Source organism: Polypterus senegalus, chromosome 8 (genome assembly GCF_016835505.1).
Source record: "Polypterus senegalus isolate Bchr_013 chromosome 8, ASM1683550v1, whole genome shotgun sequence".
Classification (NCBI taxonomy): Eukaryota; Metazoa; Chordata; class Cladistia; order Polypteriformes; family Polypteridae; genus Polypterus; species Polypterus senegalus.
In genome coordinates, this window is record NC_053161.1 from 177893835 (window position 1) to 177917306 (window position 23472).

A 23472-nucleotide genomic window follows, 5' to 3' on the forward strand; every position below is an offset into this window, starting at 1 on the left:
TCTTTTGCAGGGTGCCACAGAAAGAAGCTTCTCCGTCTTAAAATGCTTTCTACATTGGTTCCAGATTCTAAGTGAGTGGAGCACAATTGGGTTATTAGTGTATTGCCGATAGCGTGTGTTTATTGGAGCAGAGCAAGGAATACAAAGAAGTACTGCAGGATTTTACTTCTATTGCGGTCCATGCCTGTGTATGTTCTTCTATTTGTGTCCAGGTTCTTATCGACTGTATATTTGCCCAGTAATAAAACTGGAAGTTAGGTAGAGCCATGCCACCTTCTGCCTTTTGTCTTTGTAGGGTCGCTCTTTTGATGCGTGGATGTTTAGAATTCCAAATAAATGAGGTTATTGTTGAATCTAATTGCTTAAAGAACGATTTATTAATGTATATTGGTATGTTTTGAAATAAAAAGGAGCTTAGGAAGAATATTCATCTTAACAGTGTTAATTCTTCCAGCTAGTGTGAGATGAAGGGTTGACCATCTATGCAAGTCTTGTTTAATTTTTTCCATGCAGACGACGAAATTTTGTTGATAAGAGCTTTATGTTTACTTGTGATGTTTACCGAGGTATTTAAACTGTTCTGCAATGATAAAAGGAAGGGTGTCTAATCTAATATTATATGCTTGCGAATTCACGGAAAGAGTACACTTTTATTCAGATTAATTCTGAGACCAGAGAGCTTTTGAAATTCTGTGAGTGCTGCTAAGACTGCAGGCACAGAATTTTCTGGGTCCGATATATACAGTACCATGTCATCTGCATATAATGAGATTTTCTGTTCCAGTCCTTCTCTGCTAATCCCCTTTATCTGATCAGTATTTCGACAATGTATTGCCAGTGGTTCAATGGCAATTGCAAACAGCAGTGGTGACAAAGGGCATCCTTGTCTTGTGCCACGTTCTAGTTTAAAGTAGTCTGAGCAAATGTTATTGATGCAAACTGAAGCTTCTGGGTTAGTATACAGTAATTTAATCCATGCACAAATGTTGGGCCAAACCCAAACTTCTCCAAAATAGTAAAAGGTATTTCCATTCAATCATGTCGAATGCTTTTCTGCATCCAATGATAATAATATTTCTGGGGTGTTTGATTTAGTTGGTGAGTATATTACATTAAACAGGCGTCGAAGATTTGAAGATAAGTGTCGGCCCCTAATAAATCCAGTTTGGTCTTGTGATATTACTGAGGGAGCACTTTCTCCATCCTTCTAGCTATGATTTTAGAGAGTATTTTAACGTCGTTATTCAGAAGTGAAATTGGTCTGTATGATGCACATTGTAATAAGTCCTTATTTTGTTTTGGAAAGACAGTGATTAGTGCTTGGTGAAAGGTTTGCGGGAGAGATTGGTTATCTCTGGCTTCTGTAAATGTTGCTAATAGGAGGGGAGCTAGCTGAGCGGAGAATTTCTTGTAAAACTCTGCAGGGTAGCCGTCAGGGCCTGCTGCTTTTCCACCTTGGAGTGACTTTATAGCATCCAGTAATTCTGATAATGACAGAGGTTTATCGAGTTCCTCCACACTAAAAGCGTCAATTTGTGGTATCTGTAATTTATCCAGAAATGCATTAGATTGTATATTGTCTTCTTTAAACTCAGTAGTATATAGGGATTTATAGTAGTCTCTAAAAGTGTACATTATATTTTTGTGTTCGATGATTTTATCTCCATTCGTGTTAGTAATTACGAGATTGCGTTATGTACATCTTGCTTGTGAATTTGTTGCTAAAAGCTTATTAGCTTTCTCTCCATGTTCATAATAATGATGTCTGGATTTGTAAATTAGTTGTTCGGTTTCTTTAGTTGTCAAGAGGTTTAATTCTGAATGTAGAGCCTGCCTCCTCTTATGTAGAGTCTCGCTTGGTAGTCTGGCATGTTCTTCATCTATTTTAGTAATTTCACTTTTTATCTCTGCTACTTTCTTCGCTTCGGATTTATTTCTGTGGGAAAGATATGAGATAATCTGTCCTCTTAAGAAGGCCTTAAGAGTTTCCCAGATATAAGATTTTAAGTTGAATAATTGCATGTTTTGCTCATATGGAACTCGAGAGAATTCTGTGCATGGCTGCCTAATCATATATTTAAGACAGAATCAAGCTAATCATGCCATTGAATTTTGATGTCTATGGTGAGCACCGTTCTCATTCTGCTGATGTACTCTTTGACAAGTATTTGTCTTTGTGATGTATATCTGCACATTTACTACTTATCATGTACTTAAACAGGGCGGCATGGTGGCGCTGCTGCCTCGCAGTTAAGAGACCCGGGTTCGCTTCCCGGGTCCTCCCTGCGTGGAGTTTGCATGTTCTCCCCGTGTCTGCATGGGTTTCCTCCCAAAGTCCAAAGACATGCTGGTTAGGTGGACTGGCGATTCTGAATTGGCCTTGGTGTTTGGGTGTGTTTGTGTGTGTCCTGCGGTGGGTTGGCACCCTGCCCGGGATTGGTTCCTGCCTTGTGCCCTGTGTTGGCTGGGATTGGCTCCAGCAGACCCCCGTGACCCTGTGTTTGGATTCAGCGGGTTGGAAAATGGATGGATGTACTTAAACATTTCTTCTGGATCTAAATAACTGATGATACACTCTTGATCAAGATCGATCATTTCAGTAATATTTTTTCCCCGTTGATGAAAGTTACTTTGGCACATTTGTTGAGCCTAAATGTCATTCTAAATGGTGTCTGCCAGTTCTTTTAGCGAATGTGTCTGAAGCCCCACAACTTACTGGGTTATGGAGCTGTGTAGCTTAAGGGCGTCTATAAACACAAGGCAAGTGGCTATCTGTGGGTCAGCAAGTGCTGATGTTGAATCCATGACTGAGGTTATTAAGGAGGTTTAATGCCAGACAGAGCAACAATGAAGAGACCGAATCCCCTTGAAATACTCCTTTCCTTATTTTAATATTTGGAATTGTAATCTGCCATTTGTCAAAGTGAAGCTGCAGGATTGTTTGCCAGTGTGGCTAAGTGGTTCTGTTAACATGTATCAGATGAAGAGCGGATTTTGCACAGTCACAGGCATTTGAGGATCCAAAAGTGTGCCACGCTATCAAAGGCCTTTTTGGTTTTTTTTGTAATTTGATACTGATTAGAGACATGGACATGGCAAGTAAAGGGTGTTAGGCCTCCAATTAAGACTTCACTGCCCTGGCCAGGCCTCCTTTGTCTGCCTGGAGGCCTCACCTCCAATGGCCTTCCCTCAGGAACAAAAGGTATTTTAGCATCAAAAACAAACTTAAACATCCCCAAAATATATCAAAATGTAGGAGGGTAACCGTAAACCTCAGCTTGTGTACAGAAGGACAATGAAGAATCTTTATAAATCAAGGATTTGTTATTAGAAAAAAAAAACCACTCCATTGAATGAAAATGTGTAAAATGTTGTACCCAAAATGGTTCTCCATAGCAAACACAGTCCTGAATCAAAATCCTTAAGACAAAACCAAGAGATCAAAACAAACAGCTACTATCCAATACAGAATCAGTAAAACTCAAAGAGTCCATCCAGCCAAAAAGGAATGCTTGACTGCTGGATCCTGCCTCTGGCTCTAAACATAAAGTTAGGAGACATCATCAATACCTACAGTTCAGCTGTTACTGTTATATGCGGGCTAAGACTTGACACAATCTCTCTCCTTCCATGTAGGCTGAGCAGGGTCTTCATTTTTTTTTCTTTCCCCGTGTGAACTCTGGTATGTTGCATAAGACTAAACATAAGTTAAAATTCTTTCAAGCCATGGGAATTTCTTTGAGCCTCTGAAGATTACGGTTTTCTAAAAATGTTGGCCACACTCAGAACAGCGGTGGGACTTCTCTCTGTGTGAAGTTTTGCATGTTTCTGTAGACCGGCGAGTCGCGTGAATTGTTTGCCACATTCAGAACAGCTGTACTGCTTCTCTCCTGTGTGAATTTTTTGGTGTCTCTTAAGATTGGTGATGCGCGAGAATTTTCTACCACATTCAGAACAGCAAAATGGCTTCTCTCCAGTATGAACTAGCCTGTGGCTTTGAAGAGAGCTCCTGTCGGAGAATTGCTTGCCACAATCAGAACAGCAATACGGCTTCTCTCCCGTGTGAACTCTTGTGTGGCTCTGAAGATTCCTCTTGTCACTGAATCGTTTGCCGCATTCGGAGCAGCAGTATGGCTTTTCTCCAGTGTGTGTTCTTATATGATACTTAAGACTGCTAGTCCGTGAGAATCGTTTGCCACATTCCAAACAACAAAATGGCTTCTCTCCAGTGTGAATCCTAATATGCTTCTGAAGAGTACTTTTCTGACAAAACTGTTTGTCACATTCAGAACAGCAGTATGGCTTCTCTTCCATATACATTTTTTTGTGCTTCAAAAGATTGCATCTTCGTGAAAACAGTCTCCCACATTCTGAACAGCAATACGGCTTCTCTCCAGTGTGAATTTTTATGTGGCTTTGAAGATTACAGCTCTTCAAGAATTGTTTCCCACATACTGAACAGCGATGTGGCTTCTTTCCCATATGCATGCTTTTGTGGCTCAACAGACTGCTCCTCTTCAAAAACTGTTTCCCACATTCACAACAGCAATATGGCTTCTCGGCTGTGTGGATTGTTGTGTGTCTTTGCAGATTGTTGATTTGTGAGAATTGTTTGCCACATTCTGAGCAGGAGTATGGCTTCTCTCCAGTGTGAATTCTTATGTGCCGATTAAGACTGCTAGTGTTTAAGAATTGTTTGCCACATTCCAAACAGGAATATGGCTTCTCGGTGGTGTGGATTCTAATGTGCTTCTGAAGACTACTCTTGTCACAAAACTGTTTCCCACATTCACAACAGCAATACGGCTTCTCTCCTGTGTGAATTTTTCTGTGTCTCTGAAGATTGGTGATTAGAGAGAATCGTTTGCCACATGAAAGACACCAAAATGGCTTCTCTCTGGTGTGAACTCTTATGTGATCCTGAAGGTTTCGACGATGAGAAAATCGTTTGCCACATTCTGAGCAGCAGTAAAATTTGTCTCCTAAATGAAGTTTAAAAGGAAAAGGAAAATATTATTTTCAATCTGCTCTCCTAGTATTTAAATTAAAGTCACCATTTAATAAACTTGAATTCTGGAACAACCTTTTTAAAACATAAACTAGAGTTTCTCAACCTTTAAGTATTTGTGACCCGAGTTTTCATAACAGTTTTAATCGCACCCCCCTATTGTTTTTTTGAAAGACGCCCACCAATACCAATTTGTTCTTTTTTAATTAATGATATATCACAGATGCATATTTTATTATACCTACTTAACTTTTATCGACATTTATATATCTCTGTATTTAATTTTCTATTATCAGAATGTCATTTAAGTTAATTTGGTTTCAATAGATGTATTTTTCATATTTTTGATTCTCGTTTTGTTTTTTGCACATTTTCGCGCCCCGCCCCACTGACATAAGCAATCGTGAGACTTAAGTTGCACATTTAAAGACACTCAGCATAGTTAACTACTCAACAATCACTGCAAACTAAACAGATCACGTGTGATAGGCATAACTGACAAAATGATTGAATCATAAAAACAGCAGGAGAGATATTTTTCTGCATGCCTTCATTTCAAGCTGCAAAGCATGAAAATGTGAATATTCTGAAGAGGGGATTCCTTTCTATACCCACTGCATTTACTTTATTCATTCCCTCTCTCTTGTTACTGTGGGGGACCCCTTAACCGAACTGACCAAGAGATGCCATTGGTCCCAGCTTCTCTTGGACCTGAGGATGCCACTTCCTCCTCTACTTCTCTCTACGTCAGTTTTTTCCTTCTAGTGAAGCAACACCTGCACTCACTGCCAGGGTGGCATGGTACCAACATTCAGACTTTACAATGCTTGCTAACCACGTTTTCCTTGAGCTTTGCTGAACTTTTGTCCTTCTACTTCAAAGGTCATTATCCCATGTCTCTTCCCTGTCCAGGACACCTTCTTTTTCACTTGTCCAGTCTCACGATTAGTCAGCGCCCATTGTTTCAGCGGACGACTTTCATTGGAATAAACCGGAAAGCCCTAAACAGCCATGTGGGCCCCACCTCTGTGCTGTGCCAACCATATACGTGGTGAGTCAGCATATCGTACTCTCACAGTTTTTAAAATGGTATAATACCAGCTTTTCGTTAAGAAGATGGCTGCATTAGAGGCTTGGCAGAGCATCACCAGAGAAGACCCCCAGCACCTTCTGGTGTCTATGAATCACAGACGTCAAGCAGTCATTGCATGTGAGGGCTATGCGACAAAGCCCTAAATATGAGAACAGCTTTAATAAACCCGTCAACTGCTGTGTCCTAAACATTATGGTGTATGACTGACTGACCTATTGGGTCAGCAATTTGTTTAAGCCACGGGTGTCGAACTCTGGGCCTGGAGGGTCGCAGCGGCTGCAGGTTTTCATTCTAACCCTAATCAGTGACCAGTTTTCACTGATAATTCACATTTTAATAACCCTGTTAGAAAGATTCAGTCCTCTGGTGTCTATGAATCACAGACGTCAAGCAGTCATTGCATGTGACGGATATGCGACAAAGCCCTAAATATGATAACGGCTTTAATAAACCCGTCAACTGCTGTGTCCTAAACATTATGGTGCACTAAAATGTGGGGAGCGTGAAGAAGAAGTGTTGTACGACTGAAATGTCTGCAAATCCCCTTAAATGAAAGTCTGCAATGTGTGCTTTAATCACGATGTCTAAATTGTCTGATTTGTTATTTTAAACTGTGGAGCAGAGGGGGGAAATCAAAGAAAAAAAATGAGATCATCATGGAGGGCAGTGTAGATACAAGGAGAGTCCCTCGAAAGAGGCCCCAGATATTCTTTAACAACTTTCACTAGGACAGAGCAATCTGAACGAAACAAACATGCCATGTGTTCCTCAGCATATGAAGCTTCAAACAAGTTGAGATGCCACGGCGTCAGAGCGATGAGGTAGGCGCCGCATAGCCATTTGTAACTTCAGGGTGCATACGGCCCGTACCCCTTCACTCTGTCATTTCATCAGGATGGTGGCGTACAATATTGAGCAGCGCATCTTCATGGTATGAACTTATTGGAGGGCGGCACAGTGGCAAACTGGTAGCTCTGCTGCCTCACAGTAAGGAGACCTGGGTTTGCTTCCCAGGAACTCCCTGCGTGGAGTTTGCATGTTCTCCCCGTGTCTGCGTGGGTTTCCTCCCACAGTCCAAAGACATGCAGGTTAGGTGCACTGGTGATCCTAAATTGTCCCGTGTGTGTCCTGGGGTGGGCTGGCACCCTGCCCCCAGGTTTTGTTCCTGCCTACTGCCCTGTGTTGGCTGGGATTGGCTTCAGCAGACCCCCGTGAGCCTGTAGTTAAGATATAGCGGGTTTGACAATGACTGACTGACTGACTGACTGACTGGCCTATTGGGGCAGCAATTCGTTTAAGCCACGGGTGTCGAACTCCAGGCCTGGAGGGCTGCAGCGGGTACAGGTTTTCATTCTGACCCTTTACCTAATCAGTGACCTGTTTTCACTGCTAATTCACATTTTAATAGCCCTGTTAGAAGGATTTGGGCCTCTGAATTGATTCATTTCCTCATTAAAATGCAGCCAAACAGAAATGAGACGTGAAACGAGCCATCAGATGACCGGCTAAACTGGGGCTTCAAACTCCAACCAGTTTCTTAATGAGAAGCCAATTCTTGCTGTTAATTAAACTGGTTATTTAATTCCACGGCTTGTTGTTGCTCTCGTTCTGCCAAAGCTGACATTTCAAAACTGTTGATTTTCTGTTTTTCATAAGAACATCGTCAAAGAGTTTGGGTGAGTTGAGAGATCAACCTTACTGAGACCGTCACCTTTCTTTATTTTCAGATATTGTGTGATGTGGTGGCTTGTTTTGTGCCTCATTGTTGTTTGGCTGCTAATTAAGGAAAAAGAAACAACTAAAGTCCTGAGTCAAGTTAATTAAGAGAAGTAATCAGCAGCAGAAACTGGTCACTAATTAAGAAGATGGTTAGAATGAAAACCTGCAGCCACTGCGGCACTCGAAGCCTGAAGTTCGCCACCCCTGGTTTAAGCGATGTCAGAATCAACTGGATGTTCCCGAGTTAATAAAAGGTTAGTGCCAGCAAGATGGAGCAACGGGTCACATATCAGCAAGGAGGGTGGCAGACATCGAGTCCTTCTTCAGCAACAGGGTCATTTCAAAGGGGGCTTTGGCAACCACGGTCACTGGATCGGACACCACCAAACTTCTTCCTTCAAAGGAACAGTCAATCAGAAAAGGCCTCACATGGAAGTTTTCAAGGAAATCATTCAACGTGAAATTTCTGCTATTCCTCCCTGAAGAGACGCTTGCCAATACAGTGGAACCTCGGTTTACGAGTAACTTGGTTTACGAGTGTTTTGCAAGACGAGCAAAAATTTTAATAAATTTTGACTTGATAAGCAGCGATGTCTTGCAATGCGAGTAGTATGGATACACTTTGTCTGCTGAGTGTCATGTGATCACAACTGAGCTGATGGTTCTTCTCTCTCTCTCCTTATCTCGCTCACTCGCTCGCCCAGCGCGTCTCTCTCTCTCATCTCACTCACTCGCTTGCCCAGCGCGTCTCTCTCTCTCTCTCTCTCTCTCTCCTTATCTCACTCACTCGCTCGCCCAGCACGTCTCTCTCTCTCTCTCTCTCTCTCTCTCTCTATCTCACTCTCTCTCTCTCTCTCCCAGCTCTCTCTCTCGATCTTCTTATGTCGCTCGCTCGCTCGCCGCCGCGTCTCTCTCTCTCTCTCTCCTTATATCGCTCGCTCGCCCGTCTCTCACTCTGGCAATCGTTTCCTATTCTCCATCTGAGTCTGTTTGCCTCACTCATATAGTCATCATCCGTACGAGCGTATACTGTTTACTACAGCATTGTGACTGTGTGTGTGTGTGCGCGCTGTGAAGTGCGAGTCCCCATCTTGCGCCACAAAACACGAAGCTGAGTCTCAGTACTTTAACAACACCAGCCGCCTTCAGCTTGAAACAGCAACAGCGCTGTTATTTATTGCAGCGGGATGTTTATAATGTTCCTTGTATAAGCCCATTGACGGCAGGCGCTTATAGCATGTCTGTGATCTTTTTAAATGTGTTTATACGGCGAACTGCTACAGCGCTGGGAGACTGCGATTGCTTTGGGACGCTATTCCGCGTGTCGCCCCGTTGGGTGGAATCCCGCATGAGTTTAGAAACTCACACCAGCCATGATTCTTTTTAAAGGTAAAAGTGCAGGTTAATTTGTATTATGTATTTTACTTTATATTTTGTCTTAATCATTTTTATATGAATAGTTTTGGGTTGTGGAATGAATCATCTGAGTTTCCATTATTTCTTATGGGGAAATTCACTTTGATATACGAGTGCTTTGGAGTGCGAGCACTTTCTGGAACGAATTATGCTCACAAACCGAGGTTCCACTGTACATTCAGGAACATGGAGCGCCGCATTGAAATGTGTCTGGCAGAAAATAGAAACCACTTCCAGCATCGCATGTAAGGCAATCGATTACACAGACGTCAAGATATAGAGCGGACAGCCTAACAGGAGTTTCAACAGTATAATATTCAGGGTCTCTTTCGAGTGAAGCTCCCTGTGTAATGTAAACTGGTGCAGACTTACCGATGAATGGAAGGTTCATGCATGGGGGCTGAGGAATGAAGCAACCGTAGGACAGGTGTGAGGGGTCTGCTGTTTGCTTCAGAATTGTTCTGGTACTGGTATTGGGGTCCAAGAGTGGAGTTTACAGTTTTTATGCTGATCCAACACTAACCTACTTGCTACTGTATTATTATCGGCAAAAAAAACCAAAAAAAACGGGTCAGCTAATTTCCTTTTTTTCCATATCAATGATTTCATTTCAATCCAATCAGTTAGCATTTTTTGCAGTGTTTTGCTTTTACTTTGCTTTGCTATGTGAAGATCGGACCACGTTGATAGGAGGAATTAACGGTTAAAGGGTTCACAGAGTTTGTCTTGCAGCTGTATTTTTGTATAGCCGAGGACAGGAGGACAACAGTCGCACAAAGAAAGAAAAGCAAACTGCTAACCCTTATAACATTAACACGCAGGAACTATTAAGCCACATTAAGAATTAAAAAAAGCACATCAATTTCACAAGTTTTTCAAAAAAAGATCTCACCTTTGAAGCCCCTACAGATTTTATTTTTTATTTTTTTCTCCAGCCTCCAGAGTTTTTTTTTTTGTTTCTTCTGTCCACCCTGTCCATCGGACATTACTCTTATTCTATGTTAATTAATGTTGACTTATGTTTATTTTTTATTGTGTCTTCTATTTCTCTATTCATTTTGTAAAGCACTTTGAGCTACATTTTTTTGTATGAATATGTGCTATATAAATAAATGTTGATTGATTGATTGATTGAAGCCCATAACTCTCAGCCTTGCACAGTTTTATACTTACTTCCTCCATACTTCCTTGTAGATGGTGGCTGATGTTCCCGAGTTTCCTCAGTCGTCTTTGTGTCTGGCTGTGAAGACTCAGAATTCTCCTTGATAGAAAGCTGCGGAGATGAACAGTCCCTGATTTGAGTAGAGACAAACCCGCTCACCGCTCCATCCCGACACCCACAATGAAGGTCGTCTTCCTCGACACTCTCCCCACTTTTACGCTTGTGTGCCTCAAAGCTGACAGATTCCTCTTCTTTAATGCCCACTGGCCCCGGTTCACAGTCCTCATCCTTAATGCAGAGACTCTCCTGTGTCGGGTAGACAGACTCCCATTCACATTCCTCTTCCTTAACACTTATGGGTCTCTGCTCCATGATATTCGTGTCGGCCTCACATCTTTCATGTCCCTCTCGGTTTTACGGTAAATAGCAGCAGCTTTTCTCTCTGTGGAAAGAACAGGATGTTATTCCATCAAAACTGCACTATTCAGATACTAAAGACATTAAAATTTCATTTTCCTACACCTCTTATGTCAAGTCAGACAGCACGTTGACTGTAACTAAACCCTGGAGATGCTGGAAGCTGTTGGGGAGAACAGGACGTTGGCAAAGCTGGATGTCATCATGAAAAATGCCCACTAGGTGGCGCTCTCTCATTTGGAGCACTTATGAGCCACAGGCTCATTTCACCAGTCTGCTAAGAAGCATCTCTGGGGGTCTTTTCTGCCCACTGCTTCAGTGACAAATTCAATGCTTCTTCCCAAAGTATTTGTTAAATAAATACATAAATTAAAATAAACATATTTATTTATGGAGCTTGCATGCTCTCCCCGTGTCTGCGTGGGTTTCCTCTGGGTACTCTGGTTTCCTCCCACAGTCCAAAGACATGCAGGTTAAGTGCATTGACGATCCTAAATTTCATGAAGTGTCTGGAAAGACTGGTCCTCAAGTACATCAAGGCTGCTCTCCCACCCACTCTAGACCCTCACCAATACGTGTTTGGGTCCCACAGGTCAATAGACGAGGCCATTTCTGCTGGAAGAGCAAGGGACATACACATGGCTGCTGTCTGTGGATTACAGTACTGCTTTAAACACCATCGCACCCAGCAGACTGTATTCCAAGATGTCCCACCTAGGCCTCCACCATGACATCTGCCTATGGATACAGGACTTTTCAACCAGTTTCCTCCCACAGCCCAAAGACATGCAGGTTAGGTGCACTGGCGAGCCTAAACTGTCCCTAGTGTGTGTGTGTCCTGCGGTGGGCTGGCACCGTGCCAGGGCTTTGTTTCCTGACTAGTGCCCTGTGCTGGCTGGGACTGGCTCCAGCAGACCCCCGTAACCCTGTAATTAGGATATAGTGGGTTGAATAATGGATGGATCTTATTCAGCTTTGAAAGTCACTAATTTATTATTCGGCCTCTAGGGGGCAATCTCACCACAATAACCGTATCTGTTTTTTCCGGTCACCGGTGACCTTTTGTTTGTGCGTACTGCTTTTAGCAGAGGACAAATCCAGCAGAAGGCTAAAACGTTAAAAATGAAACAGTGGCTGGCCGCAATAAAAAGTAGGCAACGGAAATACTCGTAATGTAACTGACAGCAACGAAGATGTCACGGTAGTGGAAACCGAATCCACCGCTGAATCCGATGAGCCATCAAAATGACATGCAGCGAGCGCGGGATGTCGTTAATGTACTGTATATTAGCTGGGAGCCAATCACGTGGTAGGCCGTGCGGCAAAAAGGTAGGGGGACCGGGGGCGGCCCTTCTGCCTTGAAATGAATCCTCTGTTAATGGAAATAAGGACTGAAACCGCCAAAAGGAGAGGTCAGTTTCGAAAGTTCCTTACGGCATAATGGAGAAGGAACTGTGATGACTGGTACATAAAATACGGGTTAGCTTTTATTGTAGTAAATGGCGAGCAACGTCCACAATGCGTTATATGTTCTGAGGTACCTGCAAATGTCAGTCAGTCTGAAACCCGTTAAATTAACAAGACGCTTGACTACGACGCACCCAAACCTCAAAGATAAACCCGCTGCCTTTTTTCAGGATCAGGGTTGACAAGCCAAAAATGAAAACTATGCTCAGCCAAACCACCGCCCCGGCAGTTTAAAGCACTGACGGCTCCATTTGAAGCGGCGTATTTGCTTGCTAAAGCGAAAAAAAAAAAAAAAACAAATACGATTGCAGAGGTTCTAATTCGTCCAGCAGCGATGGCGATTTCTAGAACTTTGCAAGGAGATATTGAGAAAATTCCACCAGCCGGTAACACAATTAGAAGTTTTCCATTCTATCGTACATCAAAAGCAAGTGCGGCTCACGTTTACTAACCGTGGAGGGCAATTTCAGACTAGCTGTGTCCGTCTTTGAACCCCGAAGTCATAAGATGATGTGTGTCAGAAACAAGCGTAACCATCTCGCTGAATAAAGTAAGTTCTTGGCTTAAATCATTTGATGAATATAAACAACCTGCCTTATGAACTCGTGTGTAGCGTGGATAAGCCGATATTATTATGATGTGGGCATCCTGATGATTGAGGGGAAGGGGGGCTCGACTCCAAAGTACACGCGAAGGGGTTTGAAAAGCCATGATTCAAATGACCAGTTCATTAAGGATTACTCCATAAAACTCTAATTATGTAATTACCAGTAACGGCGCACTGCATGATAACGTGCAGTCAATCCACTTGACTTGAACATTCCTAGTTTTTCCTCCTCTTTCTTTCTCTGTACGTTTTCCATTCGTTTGCTCAGATGTTGATGCGCTTGCTTCTTCTCTTCTAACGTCGGCATCTTTTCGCGTTAAAACTGATTAAGTCAGTGTTTGTGTTGCAATTACTTAGTATTTTTTTTATTTTTCGCTTAACCCGTTGTAGACAATTGTCATGAAATCGCTTCAAACCGCTTCCGGCCTGAACGCAGCGCCGAGGTGGCGTATGTATACCGAAATGCCAGTTAATGCGTATTCGATACGTACCAAGGATCGTATTGGAAGCGCCAGTCACGCCATCTAGCAGTCATAGTGGGAAAGAAATCCTCCTGATAGAATTAAGCGAAGTTTTGGCGTAGCCGTGCACGTGGATTTTGGTTGCTAATTTCGAGAAATCGTCCAAATTTGAGGTACGCTGTACTACGATAAAAACACGTACCAGCTTATTGTTTGCTTGTGTGTTATATTCAAATTAACAATCTCCACGCATCTGCTTGACAGCAAAAAACACATTTCTTTTTTGAAGTTATTGTAAACTAGCAAAATACCCGCGCTTCGCAGCGGAGAAGTAGTGTGTTAAAGAAGCAATGAAAAAGAAAAGGAAACATTTTGAAAATAACGTAACATGATTGTCAATGTAATTGTTTTGTCACTGTTGTGAGTGATGAGTGTTGTTGTCATATATATATATTTACACACACACACATAAACATATATATATATATATATATACATATCTATACATATACACATATATACATACATATATATATCTACATATATACACATACATATACATACACACATACATACATACACACACATATATACACACAAATACATATATATATATATATATATATATATATATATATATATATATAGCTATTTCGTTTCAGTGCAATACGCTGCTTGTTAAAACGGATAACTCCCGCTCTTACGTGCAAGTCTGCGTGGATATTATGAACTATCAGTATTTGTTCAAGTTCTATTTAAATTTTAAATAGAAGGAATTTTTATTTAGTCGACAGAAATATCTTTGGTAGGAATGGTAAAACAGACAGGAATATTATTCGTGAATAAATCAACTCAAACCTTAAACAACTTATAATATTTTGCTCTCCATAAAAATATATCCTGTCTAAATTATACAAGTTAGAAATAAAGTAAACGTTAAAAGAACAAACATTCAAATTTCTTTACTCTTACGTAATTTTATATAAAAAATAAACTTAGATTTTAAATATCCCAAAAGATTTTGCTCTCCATAAAAATATATCCTGTCAAAATTATACAAATTCAAATATGAACATGCTGCATAACAAAACCTGGAAATATAAATAAAATGTGTTCCTTTCAGCAATAACAAATCAAATCATTCAGTTGTCTTTGCTCATATGTCATTTTAGAGCTGGACGCCTGGCATCTTTTTTTGGCCACAAGTTCGTTTCTGTTTGGTGTGAGGTTCTTTGTTGTGGAGATTCTCAGGATGGACTGCAGGTGCTCATCAGTGAGGCGACTCCTGTGTGCTGTTTTGTTAGTCTTTATCACTGAGAAGAGCTTCTCACTATGGCAAGCCAAATTAACATTTAGAGATATCTCAAAATGAATTTTGGATATCTTAAAATGTAATTTACTTTTTAAGATATCTGAAACTCGCTTTGAGATATCTTAAAACAATTTCCTTTACATTTTAAGATATCTGCAATACATTTTGAGATATCTCAAATGTATTTCAAGATATCTCAAATACAGTTTCAGATATCTCAAAATAATTGTGTCTGCATTTCAAGATATCTCAAATGAATTTTCAGATATCTTAAATTGACCTTTCATGCATTTTAAGATATCTTAAATGCATTTCAAGATATCTCAAAATCATTTCCTGTCAAATTGCCTATTATTTCAATGGGACTACTTGTTTATTATAAGATATCTCAAAATGTATTTGAGATATCTTGAAATGTGCAGGAAGTCATTTTAAGATATCTTGAAATGTATTTGAGATATCTGAAAATGGACAGGAAGCTGTTTTAAGATATCTGGAAATGTATTTGAGATATCTTAAATTGTATTGTAGATATCTGAAAATGCTATTGAGATATCTTGAAATAATTGAGTGTCCTTTTAAAGATATCTTAAAATGCATTTTAGATATCTTGAAATACAATTTGAGATATCTTGAAATACATTGTTAGATATCTGAAATGGAGCAGAGACCCATTTTAAGATATCATGAAATTAATTTTAGATATCTAAAATGTATTTCAGATATCTGAAAAAAAAATGAATTTCAAGATATCTTGAATGCTTTTTAAGATATCTAAATTATATTTCGAGATATCTCAAAATAACTTCCTTCTCATTTTAAGATATCCGAAATGCATTTTCAGATATCTTAAAATGACTTCCAGCACATTTCAAGATATCTCAAATACATTTCAAGATATCTTAAAATAACTTCCTGTGTATTTCAAGATATCTCAAATTCATTTTGGGATATCTCGAAATAGACAGGAAGTCCCATTGAAAGAATAGGAAATGTTACAGGAAGTGATTTTGAGATATCTCAAAATGTATTTGAGATATCTTGAAATGCACAGGAAGTTATTTTAAGATATCTCGAAATGTATTTGCGATATCTCAAAATGCACAGGAACGTATTTCAAGATATCTCGAATTGCATTAAAGATATCTTAAAATGCATTTCAGATATTTCAAAATCTACAGCATATCATTTCAAGATATCTTGAAATCTATTTAAGATATCATAAAATGCTTTTAGATATCTTAAAATAGATGCATTTTAGATATCTGTAAGTCAATTTGAGATATCTAAAATGCATTTCCAGATATCTTAAAATTCATTTTGAGATATCTCTAAATGTTAATTCGGCTTGCCATATTCTCACACAGATATGTGCTACCAAACATGCACAAGGTTCGAGCCGCATGTAGACGGACTTTTTTTGTTCTTCAAAGTCACCAAAGTGCCGTGCAAACTCAGTGCGCAGTGCGCTCAGTTTATCAGCAAAGTGCGTATTTGGGAACACCGTAGTGACGACTTGGTTTAACATTACTTGGCAACAGGGAAAGTGGGGCAAGTTGCACTGGTGCATTTGTGTCTCCCATAAAAGCAGCTTCACTTGAAATCACTTTGTGATTGTGCACGGGTAAAAACGTCCGCTGAAGTGTCAGGTTCTTATTTAATTCTTCTGCTTTCTGTATCTTCTGCATTGCATTCAGGTTACCCTGATGTTTTGTCTCATAGTGCCGTCTTAGATTAAATTCTGTAATTACAGCCACATTAGCTCCACAAATGAGACACACGGGTTCAGTAAACATATACTCAGCCTCCCATCGCTTTTTAAAGGCTCTATTTTCAGAATGAACTTTTCTCTCCAGCATCGCGTGAGCTAGCTTCGCAATAAGTGTTCGGCAAGGCAGCTGAAGCGCTGCATTATGGGATCTGTAGTTTATTGTGTTACCAGCGCTTCATATACCCGGGCTTTAATAACAATAATACAGTATATAAAATGATCTCGCGGGCCGGATATAATTACACGCCGTGCCGGATGTGGCCCGTGGCCCTTGAGTTTGACACATATGGACTAAATAGAACTTGAAAAGATATATTTTTTCAAATGTGATCGCGCAATTCAGATAGAGTTGACGCGCACTACAGCCTGCATCCTCCCCTCGCTCTTACTTTTTTACCGTTCATCTAATGAATACACTGAGTATGGCTTTACCAAAACAATCATTGATGGCGAATAAAGTATCCATTATTCGAGTATGTAGATCGGGTTATATATATATATATATATATATATATATATACCCGCGTATCGCAGCGGAGAAGTAGTGTGTTAAAAAGCTAGAAAAGAAAAGGGAACATTTTAAAAATAACGTAACATGACTGTCAATATACAGTATTTGTTTTGTGAGTGTTACTGAGTGTTGCTGTCATCAAGGATTTGATTATCATTATTTCTTTCAATCAGGCTCGTATTTGTAGGATGTGTTGTGTTCAAGTTACATGCCGTGTTTGTCAATCGTTGTAAAGGTGACAGGTTTCTTTCATCGATTCGTTTCTTACTGCATCAATAAACAGCTCGTCTTCTTCTTTATCTGAGACCTGACACACTGCATGCACGGGTTTTTTACACTGTCTTCCTTTATCGGGACATTGACTTTTTCCAACGTGTGCTTTGTTTCCGCAGTAGTTGGATTTATGAATATGCTTGTATGTATCAAACGCTTCATATTTTTGCTGCCTTTTCAATTGTGTAATTCGGTTTTTGTTCAGCGCTCTTTGGAACTGTTGCCTTTTATCTGTGCACTGCGTCAGTTCACGTGAGCCGCTCGGTGTACATGCAACGAAGGTTCCCAGCTGTGCTGGTGCCATCTCGTGCTATGTCCATGGCTGTATTTAATGTTACCTTAGTCCTGGCACTTAAAACTTTCTCTCGCAGTTTCGCTGAGTTTTGTCAAACACCACCCTGACCATCTCATCTTCCTCTCCATAAACACAGTCCTTCACCCGTGAATATTTAGTGGCAGTTTGCTATTGGATTGCCGCTGACGGACGGCCTTATATGGGCAGGCACTAAATTACAAACGCCAGCGGCAGCCTGTCTATGAACTTAATTTAAAGTGTAGGTTTACATCGTGCTTTGTTTCCGAAGTAGCAGAACTCATGAATATGGTTGTATATGTCACTTTCGCTTCTTATTGTTTCGCTGCCTTCTCAATTATATAATGCATGTTTTCTTCAGCGCTTTTTGAGGTCTTCCTGGTTTTCTATGTACTGCGTGATTACGTGGGAGGCGTGATGATGTCACACGAAACTCCGCCCCCACGGCGTTCAAGGTCATCTCCATTACAGTAAATGGAGAAAAACAGCTTCCAGTTATGACCGTTACGCGTAGAATTTCGAAATGAAACCTGCCCAACTTTTGTAAGGAAGCTGTAAGGAATGAACCTGCCAAATTTCAGCCTTCCACCCACACGGGAAGTTGGAGAATTAGTGATGAGTGAGTGAGTGAGTCAGTGAGTGAGGGCTTTGCCTTTTATTAGTATAGATAAATTTAGGCAACAAAGGGTTAAGTCTTCAATCTGCCTCAGGAATGATTTAAGATATGAAGTGATGACGAAGGTGGCAGGGAATGAGAACGGCGACCGTACGCATGCGCCGCACTGCCGAGAGTTGATTCTGCAATAAAATAAAATAAAAATAAAAAGAGGAATAACCTTGGAGGCCAATCATCACCCCGATAGCGGACAGTAGAGGTCACGTATGTGCACCAAATTTCAGGTCAAACGGTTTGCGAGCTACGGGTGATTTAAAATCCTGGACAGACAAACGGAGAGTTTCGGTAGCGGATTATAGAAGAAGATTTAGCACTTAACAGACTCTCTAGCGTGCGTGTCTGTCTGCAGCACACAAGTAAAAGAAAGAGAAGAAAAGGACTGGGCTTTGGTGCTTTAAACTGTGCTGTTCCAGGTGGGAAACGGGGGAAGCGTTTCCCACGAGAGACTAAAGTGTGTTGTGCGCTGCATTTGTGCGTCTCTGCCTGTCCGTGTCTGGGTTTCGGGGCGGCTGGAGCGCCGCTGGTTTGCGCGGATGGCAGACATCAGGAAGAGCTGGAATTCGACTTCACGGGTTTTAACAGAAAGCATCAAAGGAGTTTCACGAATCAAACCCTTAATTTGTGTGCCCTTCTTGAGGCCAATAAATTACTTACATGGCTGCTCACTACGACTACGGGGGGTTTACCGTCACTGTCACGGAGACGAGTAATGAGATCTGCACTTTAGTGACCTGACGGCAGCCTGCATGTAACTGAGCTGTTCAGCACAGGGGAGCGGCTTCACAAGAATACAAACCGCCGTGTATTTATGAGTATTTCCAACCTCAATCATTAAGAACTAAAACACTGCAATGGAGTAACAAGATCTGTACGTTAGTGAAGCGATGACAGCCTGCATTTCAAAGATAAATTTGGAATTTTTCAAGTTGCAATTACGCCTTTACATTTATTTTAATTGGCTGACGCTTTTATCCAAGGCGACTTGCAGCATTTATGATACAACTGGCGACATTTCTTTGGGTTTTCCCAGGCGGGTGAAGTGACTTGCTCAGGGTCACACTGGGTTGTCAGTAGTGGGATTTGAACTCACAGCCTCGGGGTTTGAAGCCCAAAGCCTTCAACACTACACCACACTGCCGGCTACAGTCATGTTTTGACCAGTTTGCCACATGAAACGGTGCTTTATAGTGCAGCACATTTTAATATACTAACTATACCCTGCCTGACCAATGATTTCCGGGTTCAACAAAAACACTGGGCTGTTCAATGAGGCAGGACCCCCACACCGTAACTGAAGTCAAAGGACTTCATAATAAAATCCATTTCTGAATTTCCACGCCAAGTCAAAGAGAACTAAAACATGGAAACGTGTGTAGTAAGGCACCCAGTAAACCAGCACCATGGTGTAGTTTTGATTATTTAATGTAATGTTGTCTGACCCTTTAATCCAATTTTTTTTTTTGGTTTGTATCCGGGCGGCACGGTGGCACAGTGGGTAGCGCTGCTGCCTCGCAGTAAGGAGACCAGGGTTCGTTTCCCAGGTCCTGTTCTGCGTTTGCATGTTCTCCCCGTGTCTGTGTGGGTTTCCTCCCACGGTCCAAAGACATGAAGTTTAGGAGCACTGGTGATCCTAAATTGTTCCTAGTGTGTGCCCTGCAGTGGGATTTGTTCCTGCCTTGCACCCCATGTTGGCTGGGATTGGCTCCAGCAGACCCCCCGTGACCCTGTAGTTAGGATATAGCAGGTTGGACACTGACTGACTGTTTGTATCCACAGCCATTTGAACCCCGCAGTTTGAGCATTCACAGAAGGTCACTTATAACAGAGGAGTTGTGTGTCTGCTCAAGGTTTACAAATAAAACTGCCTGGATAAAGTCACTTAGTGACGGAGGATGGCAGTGACGTGATAAGGAACTTAAAACAAAAAATGGAAGACTTTGCTTTAAATTTTGAACAACAGGACTTCAGCTTCATTTACAACAACTGAACACAAGATTTCACCTCGTGGAAGTAAACACGGCACACAAACTCACGACGCCTTCCGTACTTTTATAATCAGCGCAATAATAAACTCCTCTTAAACCGCAGCTCCCCTCAGTGTTGTGACCTTGAGGTGGTGGAGGCCCCGTGTGCCTCGGTCATCCATTTCACTCCACCAACTGAAGTTTCTGTGCTCCTCTTTGACCAGTGCACCATGGGAAATCCTAAGGGGAGGAGCCACACAAAGAACAGCCAATGATTGAAGCTCATGAATATTCAGATTGAATCAAAGACCACCTGGCACAAAAGAGGAAAGCCAGGCCTGGGTGTGGTGGGGTACATGGAGGTGACCGACACAGCCTGTTGGGTCCAGCACAATAGCAGTCATAGTACGATAATGAGCCTCCACCATGGTGCAGTACAAAACCAGCATAAGAAGAAGTCACTGTGATATGGGAAGAAACCCAGAATGCCAGTGCAGGAAACAGCTAAAGGCCCCCATAGGGTCACTCATTCTTGGGTCTACGACTACACGGAGTCAAGTTAGATTCATCAGTCCAATACACCTGTGCATCTTTAATAATAATGCTTTACATTTATATAGAGCCTGCGGTGGGCTGGCACTCTGCCCGGGGTTTGTTTCCTGTCTTGTGCCCTGGGTTGGCTGGGATTAGCTCTAGCAGACCCCCGTGACCCTTTAGTTAGGATATAGCAGGTTGGATAATGGATGGATGGATGGCTTTATAAAGCGCTTTTCTCACTACTCAAAGCACTTTGATATTGTGAGTTAAGAGCCACTTCAACCACCACTAATGTGCAGCATCCACCTGGAGGATGGGACAACAGCCATTTTTGTGCCAGTATGCTCACCACACATTAGCTGTTAGGTGGTCAAATGGTGAGAAAGACAGCCAATTAAAAGAGGGGGAATAATTAGGGGTCCAGAATTACCAGGCCATGATGGGCACTTTAGTCTGGATATTGGGATACAATACTGCACTTTATGAAGGGATCTTGTGCGCCTCCGTGCCAACAGTGTTGTTCCACGATCTAAAAATTTGTGCTCCTCTTTTGACCAGTGTGCCATGGGAAATCCTATGGGGAAGAACTGCCCATTTATGACCACAGAGTGCCAGGCCCTCGGTTTAACACCTCATCTTAAGAGTGTGTGGTGAGGGAAAAAGAATAATAAAAAAAGCTCACAGGGCACAATGAACACTCCACACAGAGAAGCTCAGATTCGGTCTACTGGAGGTACGAGGTTGTAACGCTGACCTCAAATCTCCATTCATTTCTACTCATCAACATGCACTGCTGCTTTGGGCTTTAGCACTGAAACATAAGAGTTTTCCACATTTGACATTGACTAAAGGAATACAAAAATAAATAAAAAGTTCCACTCAAGCAATTCATGTCAAGGTGTGCTATTGAAATTGGATTAAGGGCGTTTTACAATGTTTGACGGTGTAACTGTGTAACTCCACACATGCCGATGATGATGGCCAAACATAATATTCAGTTTACAGTTCCCGGGTGGAGTTAATAAACAGAAGTCATAAGGGTACATAAGGGTAGTCTGTCAGTTCTGCGATCCAAATTCAAAGAGTTAGGTACCAAGCTGAGGAGCAGAACTGACAAGGTAGTCTTCTCCGAAGTTCTGCCTGTGCCACGCGCCAGTCCAGGTAAGATTGAGGAGATTAGAAGGCTTAACGCGTGGCTCAAATCTTGGTGCAGGGTAGAAGGGTATAGGTTTATGGGGCATTGGGACTCCTTTTGGAACAGATGGGACCTGTTCCGCCGTGACGGGTTACATCTGAACCGGAGGGGCACCAATGTATTGGGGAGGCGTATGTGTAGGCTAGTCGAGGATTGTTTAAACTAGGGAATGGGGGGGCAGGGAGTTTAGGACAGGCCAGATTTAGATCTATACGTGGAAGAACAAACAATGGTGTAGAAATAAAAATGCATAGTAATGTAAATTTTAAGCAAACACGTAAAGATAGAAGGATTAACACATTAAAAATAGCTTGCCTTAATGCTAGAAGTATCAAAAATAAGGTAAGTGAGTTGGAGTTGTATGTAGCAGAGCATAATTATGATATTATAGCAATAACGGAAACCTGGCTAAATAACAAAGATGGGGATGAGTGTAACATAGAGGGATACACATTTTTTAGGAAGGATAGACAGAACAGAAAAGGAGGTGGGGTTGCTGTTTATGCCAAACAGGAATTAAATGTAAGTCATCTTCAGTTGGATGATGAGCCCCATCTTAGTGAGGACATGTGGCTTCGCCTGGAAAATATTAGGGAAAAGGTCTCATTTTAGGAGTGTGTTATAGACCACCCAATTCAGACAGTAATTTCAACACACATCTTTTAGTAATATCAAAAGGCAAGTTTACAGGGGATATTATAGTCATGGGGACTTTAATTATCCAAATATTAACTGGGATAACCTTACAGATGGAGGAGCACAAGAGCAGGAGTTTTAGAAGTAATCAGCGACTGTTTTTAACACAGCATGTTAAAGCACCAACAAGGGGTGAAGCCTGTCTGGATTTAGTATTCTGTAATAATCAGGATAGAATTGAGGGTGTAGAGGTGATTGAACCACTAGGGTCAAGTGACCATAATGTAATACAATTCTCAGTATTTTGTAAGAGTACAGATGCAAAGACTAAAATTGTTAAGTTGAACTTTAGTAGGGCTAATTTTGAGCAGATGCGACAAAGTCTAAGTAGGATAGACTGGGATAAGCTTTTAAATGTGGAGACAGTCGAGGAGCAGTGGAACAGGTTTAAAATGTTTTACATGTAATGCAGGACAGATACATACCTAAATTTGGAAGTAATAGGAAACTAAAAAACTCCACGATGGATTAATAAAGATTTAAAAAGAAGTTGCAAAGGAAAAACTGCTGTATAAGGCATATAAGACTAATGACTGCAAAGAGAACCGTAGAGCGTATGAGAACATGAGGGCAACCATTAAGAAGGATATCAGAGAGGCTAAAAGACAGTTGGAGAGGAATATAGCAGATAAGGGAAAGAAGACCCCAAGAGATTCTTTCAGTATTTTAGTAGTAAAAGAACAGTTAAGGAGGAGGTCAAGTTCATCAGGAATAGTAAAGGGAATTAAAAGATACAGACAATGAAATAGCAGATGCCCTAAACTTACATTTTTCTGAGGTGTTTACAAGTGAGCAAGTGGATAACCTGCCAGAGGTAAACACAACTACTAAGGAGGTACTGAGGGATTTGGAAATTGTAGAGGGAGAAGTGCTG

The 23472-nt window shown here is 41.3% G+C and overlaps 1 protein-coding gene across 2 annotated transcripts in view; it reads right to left on the bottom strand.

The window, feature by feature from the left end:
- Nucleotides 1-2465: 2465 nt before the first annotated feature.
- The window catches only part of LOC120533407 (gastrula zinc finger protein XlCGF26.1-like), a 67444-nt gene continuing 46437 nt past the window's right edge, over nt 2466-23472 (bottom strand). For both annotated transcript variants that reach the window (XM_039760271.1, XM_039760270.1), the window contains exons 2-3: nt 10410-10840; nt 2466-4982 (exon numbers count right to left, since the gene is read on the bottom strand). In XM_039760271.1, coding sequence (XP_039616205.1) covers nt 3754-4982; nt 10410-10770 — 1590 coding nt within the window. In that variant the 5' untranslated portion in view covers nt 10771-10840 and the 3' untranslated portion in view covers nt 2466-3753. The remainder of the gene's footprint in view (nt 4983-10409; nt 10841-23472) is intronic.